Source organism: Stigmatopora nigra, chromosome 4, assembly GCF_051989575.1.
Source record: "Stigmatopora nigra isolate UIUO_SnigA chromosome 4, RoL_Snig_1.1, whole genome shotgun sequence".
In the NCBI taxonomy this organism is placed as follows: domain Eukaryota; kingdom Metazoa; phylum Chordata; class Actinopteri; order Syngnathiformes; family Syngnathidae; genus Stigmatopora; species Stigmatopora nigra.
Window position 1 is genome coordinate 2,498,351 of NC_135511.1, and position 9,608 is coordinate 2,507,958.

Genomic DNA, 9,608 nt, shown 5'->3' on the forward strand with positions numbered 1-9,608 from the left:
CAGTCAGAGCACGTTCAATTAGGTAAGACGGCAGTGCCCTAGGTAAGATGGCAGCCCTAGATAAAATGGCGACGCCCTGAGCGAGCAATGACAGGCATAAGTGAGTTTTTTCTTTAATTTCATTCATAAACGTCAAAATAAATTTTGGTTCGCGATTTATATGTTTATGTTTTCTCTATTTTGAAATAAATTACCATATCCGGCGCATTGTCTTGCATAATGGCGTCATGACGTTATGTGTTATGGCGTTGTTACCTTGCAGTTTCTTGCATGTCGTCTTTTTATCCGCATATAAGCCTTACCCTAAACTTAGACATAATTTTGTTGTCCGACAAATGCGGCTTATATGGAAGTAAATATGGTAAATACAAATAATCCGTTTCCACCCTCTGAAAAAAACAGGATACAGTGGTACCTCGACATACGAGCAATTTGAGATACGGGTAAAATTTCGGGCAAATATTTATCTTGACATACGAGACAAATTCGAACATGAGGGCTGCTAATAAGAACATCCTGGGAGCTGTCTCTTTCCACGCAACTCCCTCGTGTAATGTCTCTGTGAGCACTGGGCGGAGCGTTGCATTTTTTCAGTGTTTTTTTTCACGTTAGTGATTGTGAATGGAGAGGCAATCGCTAATACTAGAGTTATATACTACTCGTTGGCAAGTTGTCGTGCGTTATCCTATCGTGAGGACATTTGTGTGCATCATTTTTGGAATATTTTGAAGGGAATACAAAAGCAAACAGCTCCTCTTGCACCTGAAAGTCAGGGTGGAAGTGGGGCAAATAGAGCCAACCCGTCCCTAGAAGAAAGGTATAAAAATTAAAAACTAAATTTGTATATGTTATGTTACGAGCACTTGGCCATGCAAAAAGTCACTCCACTCACCTCGTCTCTGCCCCTCTCTCTCTACCCTCCGTGAAATTTGTTTAATTTTAGTTCTATTACACACATTTAAGTACTATTAAACCACTAGTTATGTGCTACTTTGTTAATAGATGATTAGAACAAATAAAACCTTTTTTTCCAGTCCTGTTCCAATCCTGTATTTGGTGTTTTTTCAGAGGGTTGGAACGAATTAATTTGTTTTTAGTTTATTTCTATGGGAAACGTTCATTTGAGTTAGAAAAAAATTGAGCTCGTATCTCGAGGTACCACTGAATTACAAAGGCAAAACATCTGTTTTATTTGTTCTAATTCACCACCTACTCACAAAGTAACAAATACCTATCTAGTGGTTATGATGTTCAATAGTAAAATTTGACGAAAAACTCCCCCCAATTGCCTTATCATGATGGTGGAGTTTGTGTGTCCCAGTGATCCTTGGAGCTTTGTTGTCTGGGGCCTTGTGCCCCTAGTAGGGTCACACATGGCAAACTGGTCTAAGGTGAGGGACCAGACAAAGAATGGCTCATAAGACCTCTTATGATGAGAAAAATTATTAGACTGCATATTCCCTTTCCCAGACATGGGTCACCGTGGCCCCACTCTGGAGCCAGGCCTGGAGGAAGGATGCAATGGCAAACACCTGGTGGCCGGGCGTACACCCATGGGGCCCGGCCGGGCATAGCGATGACGCGGGTTCCCCTTCACATGGGCACACCACCTGTGAGAGAGGCCAATGAGGTCGAGTGCATCGACAGTTGGGCAGCAGCCAAACATGGGATCCTTGTTGGTCTGATCCCCAGCTGCAGAAACTGGCTCTTCGGACGTGGAATGTCACCGCTCTGGTGAGAAAAGAGCCTGAGCTAGTGGGACCTGACAGTTGTTTGTCCGTATGCACCAAACAGCAGGTCAGAGCACCAACCCTTTTTGGAGGGATGCTTCAGGGGGCTCCCTCGTTCTGCTAGGGGAATTTAATGCTCACGTGGGAAATGACAGTGAGATCGGAACCCGAGCGGTGTTCAGTTGTTGAATTCCTGCGCTCGTCATAAATTGACAATAATGTTTGACCATGTTCAAGCATATGGGTGTCTATATGTGCACTTGGTACCAGGACACCCTAGGCCACAGTTCGATGATCGACCTTTTTCTCGTGGCATTGGACCTACGGCCGCATGTCTTGGACAATCGGGTAAAGAGAGGCGTGGAGCCGTCAACCGATAATCACATGGAGGTTAGTTGGCTCTGATGGTGGGGGCAGATGCCAGTGTGGCCCGGGAGACCCAAACGTTTATTGAGGGTCTGCTGGGAACGCCTGATGGAGTGCCCTGTCACAAGGAGTTTCAATTCCCATCTCCAACAGAGCTTCTCTCAAGTCTGGGAAGAGGTGGGGGACATTGAGTCCGAGTGTACCATGTTCTGCGCTTCTATTGCTGAGACAGCAGACCGGAACTGCGGACAAGGTGGTCGGTGCCAGCTGGTGGACACTAGTAGTAAGGGATGCCATCGGCTGAAAAAGGAGTCATATCGGGCTATTACCGGGTGGCCAAGCAGTACACGGCTCTGGTCGTCTCCGAGGCAAAAACCTGGGTACGGGAGGAGTTCGGTGAGGCCAACAAGAACTAATTTTTTCTCTTTAAAAAATATTTTAAATAAATTAGGATTAAAAAAATGTAAAATTAAAAGAAGAGAATAGCAACGGTTTTCCTTTTTTTAATAATAGAGGAAGAAGTTGTAATGAAAACAATATTTAGAAAAATTGAATATTCTGTTTTTGCTTTTTCCAATGAAAGCAAAACATTCTCTTTTCGAGCTTCCCTTTAAAGAAAAGCTGGTATTTAGAAGTATTTACCTGTCAAATAAGGAGTTCTTGTAACTGTTGAATCCCAAAAAACTGCACCATTTTTCTATTGTTTTCAACAGCGCAGCGGAAACTCGGAGTTCCCATGCGTCATACGGAGCGCCAAGCTACAGGGCGACCCTACGAAAACCGGTGTGTAGTGCAAAATTACATCCTCACTACAAATGTTTTGCAGAATTGTTTTTGTTTTGCCACTCAATTAGAAAGACTCTTGGCAAAAAAAGCAGTAACAGACAAAACAAAGTCCATTTAAAAATGGACTGTTTTTACATTGAGTAAAACGTAACTTTGGCAGATTACCATTTACAACCATCAAATAATATAACATTGACTGCCAGTGACGGAACTAGATGTATAATTTATTTGACTGAATGATACTTTTGCCAATTAAATCAAAATAAATTTGCCGTTTTTCATTGCATCCACAACCTTTCTGTCTATCTGAAATGCACAGGGGCTTCGAAGATGACGAGTGTACAGACATAGCGGAATACAATGCTCATCTTTCGGACACTCTAGCCAGACCTCCAGGATTGAGTCTTGTGACGGTACAGATGGAACCCACGAGTGAGGAACCCCATTCGGTCACGGTGGAGACTTATCCCGAGCCTCTTATAGATACTAAGGTACAACGTGACATAGGGGGAGGGGCTGGCAGCAAATGAACAAACCCCGCTTCAAATGGATTGGACATCTGCTCGTGACAAATCAATTTCAATCGACATCAGATAAAGGGAAAAAAATGGCCTACCAAATTGCAAAATGGCTTCAAAGCAGCCATGCGTTTATGTTCCAATCCAAGTCAATCATTGAAATTGAAATGAAGTCAAAAGTATCTCATTTTTACAAGATGTTTTCATTGTCATGGCATTACTGCGTGATAGGTTCACCAAAGGGTATATCCAGATACACCTTAAGATAAGAAAGACATCTGACGCATATCCAGCTTTTTTTGCAAGAGAGAATCGATCCTGACTCGTCCTAGATCATTCTCAAGAATCGAATGCTCTCCTACCCATTTATTTTCATAAGAGTTGACAAACAAGCAGGCATTTATTCAAAACAATTAAGGTCAGAAATCAAAACAATTGCATGTCCCTTCGGAGGACGAGCGGTATCGCCACCTGGGGCGGAGTCTAAGTCAAAACAACCTTGCTTGCGACCTGTGAGAAGTCAAGGTTTCAAAACAATTTGGAGTCCTCCCGGATCAGTGTGATCAGTCAACTTTGATAAGTCCAGCTGGATGGAGCGACCTTCCCGTTGATTATTTCATTGCGAGCAAATATATAATGAATTTGAGACTTATAAACCTAACACTGCGTTATTGACTGTGCTAGACGTCCAAGACAAAATGTTAGAAAATCAGGTGACCAGAAATCAAACAGGATGCGCAAAAATGAACAAAAGGTGACATTTTAATGCCCTAAAATCAGTAGAAATTGACCAAAAATCAACGGAAAAGGCCACAGGAATTCTTTTAAATCATCAGAAAGCTGTTCATTTTTAATACTATTGCCCAAAATGAACAGGAAAATACCCTCAAATTAGTTGACATAACATCAACAGGAAGAGACTTATAAAATCCTGAAAAATCACCAGGAATGGATTCAAAATTCACAGAATGGCCAAAGTGAACCGTAGGTGATCATGAAATGGCCTAAACTCAGCTGGAAGTGATAAAAAATCAACAGAAAATGACAGGGGAATGATCCTAAATCTGGGATCCTTAAACCGGTCCTCACCGCTGTGTTCCTTTAACCAATTATGTTATTTGCTAAAACAAGCAGCACCTGACTGCAATCAAATGATCACACTTAAGTTGTTGTCTTGCTTTCTTGGAATGAAATCCTGCACCCGCTACGGCCCTTTGTGGATCAGGTGGTATCCACTGCTCTAAATCAACAGGAATACATTCATAGTGAACAGAATGGCCAAAAATGAACTGGAAATGGTCCAACATAAACAGGATGTGAGTAGGAGTACCCCAAAATCGACAGAAACTGAGCCAGAGATGCCCTATAGTGACCACAATGAATGAAATTGACGGCCCCAGATGTTCCATTAATTTGAAGTGAGAGACAGGCAGGGAATGAATCAATAAATGGCAGTATTGGATTTACTTGTGATGAACTCAGTGAAAAGACAGCACATGATTGGACATCTAACATTATAGTGGAAAAGCAACAATCACTCCTTTTTAATATAGCGACAGCAGCTGCCAACCATCGTCAGAAGGAAGAGAGGTGGTTTTAAACTAGATCTCTATAAATTGCTATATTGGTATTGTAGTATCAGTGTGATATGGTATAGCAACACTCTTAAAATTCTCATCTCATTTTATGAACCGCCTCATCCTCATTAGGGTCGTAGGGGGTGCTGGAGCCTATCCCAGCTCACTCTCGGCCAGAGGCAGGGGACACCCTAAATCGGTGGCCAGCCAATCGCAGAGCACAAGGAGACAGACAACCATGCACACTCATACCTATAAATGGGCGCAATTTAGACTGTCCAATCAGCCTACCATGCATATTTTTAGAATGTGGGAGGAAACTGTATTACCTGGAGGAATCCCACTCTGGCCTGAGTAGAACAAGCCAACTCCACACAGATGGACCTGACCAGGATGCCAGAGCTGTGAGGCCAACGTGCTAACCATTCGCTCCACCGGGCCGCCCGTCGCCCATAAAATTATTTGAGAAAATAGTTATTAAAAATATTATTAATGGGGTCGGCCCGGTGATGCGAGTGGTTAGGGCCTCTGCCTCACAGCTCTGGGGGTCCTGGGTTCAAACCTAGGTCGACCCACCTGTGGTTTTCTCCGGGTACTCCGGTTTCCTCCCACATTCCAAAAACATGTGTGGTAGGCTAACTGGACACTCTAAATTGCCCCTAGGTATGGGTGTGCGTGTTTCTCCTTGTTTCTGCTTCTACCCTGCGATCCGCTGGCCACCAATTCAGGGTGGCCCTGAGTCAGCTGGGATTGGCTCCAGCACCCTCACGACCCTGATGAGAAAAAGGGGAGTCCGAAAATGAGATGAGAATTTTAATGGTATGAATATGACATGGTTTATCACCTAGATTGATAAAATACAATATATTTTTCTATATGATGCCAAACTTAAAACTGTCTAGCTTGACTTTAGCACTGCCGTTGTTGGATTCTAGGTAGATGATGGCGAGGTGCAAAAGGAGGAACAGAAAAGCAGCACTCCTGCCACCCCTTCCAGCTTCCAGTTGTCAGAAGAGGAGTGTCCTAGGACGGCAGCAGACAACCGAAGCCTGTGCCGGGAAAGCTTTCCCTCGTTGTCCTCCTCACCTCGGTACCCCGACACCGGCCTGCAGTCTTCACTCACCTTGCGAGGGGCCGAGGCTCTGGCGGCCCCCATCCGCCACAGTCTTAGCGTGTCTCATGGAGGAACCCCTGTGTCTATTTCGCACCATGTCTCAGTCGGGCGTGCCAGCGTGGCAGTGAACATTCACTTTTACCCAGCGGTAGACCCTTCCACTTTGGATAACGAGCAGGAAAATGGTTAAGGCAGGTATACCAAACTGTCAACAACCCATTAAAAAAATATCTACATACATATATTACCAGCTGTGTAAAATATTTTAGTTATATTATTTCAATGTTTTTTTTTTACTGTAACAAAATGTCTTAAGATAATGTGGTTTATGATTACGCATCAAAAGGCCAGAAAATGCATAGTTTCAATCATGTTTAGAATAATTGTAAAAAGATCAAAGGACATCTAAAATATCTGTTATATTCTGAGCACTGAATTGATCTATTCATTTTTCCTACTGTGTATCCACACAAGAGGTATGGGATTACTGCAGCCAATCTAAACCAAACAATGGACACTAGGCGGGAGACATCCTGAATCCAGTGGTGGGCCATGCTTTTCACACATTGGCCTTCAGAAGTGATACGTCTGAATCAATCCAACCTTCTATTTTACTATTTCATGGCTATAAACCCTTTACTGCAGCTACAGCTGTGACACATGAAAAAGCACCAATAATAACCTCATAATAAAAAAAAAATCTTTTCCCGCTTGTGACAGGCTTGCTAGCTGTGGAGTTGTACGACCTTTCTTAATGATGTCCAGTTTTTCTTGAAAAGTCTTTCTCTGGCTTTGAAAGTAAGTCTGCAACCAAATCCATTTCTTCTCCCCCATCAGCCATTGTGGGTTGACAAAACTGATATTAAATCAACACACCAATATATTTGCTTGTACAGCTCGCTACAGATAGTTTGCTAGCTCTGGCTAGTACTCTATCACTAGCCAATCATAGTTTGTGAAAACGCAGATGTTTCCCTACGCCTGCGAGAAGGCCTTGGTGTCGCCAACTCTAAATCTGAATGGTTAAAGAAACAGTTTCATCAACACTCATTTTATGCTACAGGGCCTGTAGAACTGATTGTGAAGGCTTGCAGGTAGATTTCTGACCGCGGGAAACAAATATTGCCTAAAATGTGATTGGCTAAATGCTTAAATACGAAAATACACACCTGGAAGCAGCGCAACCAGAGGAAAAGCAATGAAAGGAAGCTAACAGACAATCTGGAATGATTTAATAAGTATTCACACACAAAAAATAATTAACATCAGGCTGTGATTAAGATATTTTCTAGGCAAGCCGAGATGGCCTTGCTGATTCACAACATCGACCCATCCCCACTATACACTGTGTTGGAGGATCACAGCTTCCCCTTCATGAGACATCGGATGTTGGACCAAAATTTCCTTGAAGCCACCCGGAAGTCGCTCTCCATGGCCTCACCGAACTCCTCACATGATACGGCCAGATCCGCCTGCGCATGGCCACCCGGTACCCGTCAGCTGCCACCAGAGTTCCGTGGGCCAAAAGGGCCCGATAGATTAGATTAGATAATTTTATTCATCCCGTAGTGGTGAAATTTCACTGTCACAGTAGCAAGAGAGTGAGAATAACGATACAAGAAAGTAACACATTTGGACTCCCTATTAAAACCAAGAATATGGAGGGGAAAATTGTGAATCAGCCACCACGTGGTGTAGAGGTTCACTCGCCTGACTTCGATGTGGGTAGGTGGCGTGGGCTGGATTCCCGCTGGTGACCAGGACTCTGAATTTAAGGTAGCACGGCACACAATCCCTTCTGTGTAATAACTTCGGGGTGAGGTAACATGAAGGACGTTGGGCGGTGATCTGCCTCCTACTGGCTGACTGAAAGTACAGTTGTGGTCAAAAGTTTACGTACACTGGTGAATAACATCATGTCATGGCTCTCTTGAGTTTTCAGTTATTTCTACAACTCTGTTTTTTCTCTGATAGTGATTGGAACAGTTACTTCTTTGCCACAAAAGTATTAATAAAGTTTGGTTATTTTATGACTTTATTATGTGTGGAATATAGAATGCATTCTTTATACTTTTATTTAGTGTAGTCACTAGGATAGAATTTTGCAGAGCCTAGTGGAAATTTCCATCATGACACCTATGAGTTAGGGGCACGTCATCTACCATGACACGCCCATTTCTTTGTTCACCTGTGTCACATGATCTTTGTCAATAAAACTAGAAGACAGAACTGTGTCTGTAAATGTGCCCATGTTCTTCAAAGTTCTCATGGTGGAAAGTCTCACTGTTTATTTGTTAAAGGCAGTCTTGGAGATGGGGGAGGGCATTGTCAGGCCAGGTCTTCAGATTACATGTGGAACCGCGCACATCACCTGTGGAGAAACACTACGAATCTACAGTGCATTTTACTAATAAATAAGCCAACATTCAAAAGACGGCCACAATATCTTTTCCAAGGTCAATAAGCAAGTGGTAACCACTATGAATAAAATAACCAACGTTATAAGGGCTTTACAGTTATATTGAGAAATATAGCCATGAAGCTGGGAAGACAAGAGGACATAATCAATGCACTGCTAGATATAATCAGAACCGCCTCAACTAATGAGGACCTCGTTGAAATTATCCCATTGGAGTGTGAGGGCAGCGGACAACGACGAGAATGAGGATGAAGAACGTGGTCTTGCAGTTTGCAACAATGGGTCCAGGTGTTTGATGACAACATGGTCGTAGCCATTGAATTTTGCAATTGTCTTGAGAGTGTCATGTCCTTCTACAACAGCATATTTGTAAAAGAAAAATGGCATCGCTTCTTCTTCAGCGCTGAGTTGGGTGGCACTCAGCACCAAAGACGCTAAATTTCACTGCAGTAGAAGAATGACGCGCCGAATCATATAAAAGGCTGAGAAGGACAACGATTTTCCTTTTCCTCTTTCGTTTGGATTGAGTTTCCAAACACACACACCGTATTTACCCGCATATACTCCGTTTTTGTTGGAAAGAAAATGATGATTGAATCGAGGGTACGGCTTATATGCACATAAAAATTCGACATGCACAAAACTGCAAGTTTACAACATCATAACACCTTACGTCATGAGGCCATGGTGCAAGATAATGCGGTCAATACGGTCATGCATTTCAAAATACAGAAAATATAAACAGGTAAAACGCAAAACAAAATTCATTTTGACATATATGAATGAAATTAGAGAAAAACACTCACTTCGCACGACCATCTTTCCTAGCGCGGAGCGCCGCCATCTTACCTAGGGCGGCGCTGTCTTAACTAGTCAAATGTGCTCTGATTGGCCAGACGCAAGTATCCTTGATTTTGAAATAAAACAAATTTCCATGTTGATTATTTTGGTTTTATTTCTTGTTTGAAAGTGACAACAACTGCAGTAATACATCGAAATAATTAAAATATTTTGACACTAAAAGCAATATGGCTGCCACAACATCTTAAACTTCTGGTTGTCATTTTTAAGGGTTGGCAGTGTGGCAAAGTTGAACCT

The 9,608-nt window shown here is 42.7% G+C and overlaps 1 protein-coding gene across 3 annotated transcripts in view; it reads left to right on the forward strand.

Moving 5' to 3' along the window:
* LOC144195314 (uncharacterized) overlaps positions 1 to 7,994 on the forward strand; it is a 40,600-nt gene extending 32,606 nt beyond the window's left edge. For all 3 annotated transcript variants that reach the window (XM_077714858.1, XM_077714859.1, XM_077714860.1), the window contains 3 exons: positions 2,810 to 2,879; positions 3,202 to 3,373; positions 5,913 to 7,994. In XM_077714858.1, the coding sequence (XP_077570984.1) occupies positions 2,810 to 2,879; positions 3,202 to 3,373; positions 5,913 to 6,281 (611 nt within the window). In that variant the 3' untranslated portion in view covers positions 6,282 to 7,994. The remainder of the gene's footprint in view (positions 1 to 2,809; positions 2,880 to 3,201; positions 3,374 to 5,912) is intronic.
* Positions 7,995 to 9,608: the final 1,614 nt, after the last annotated feature.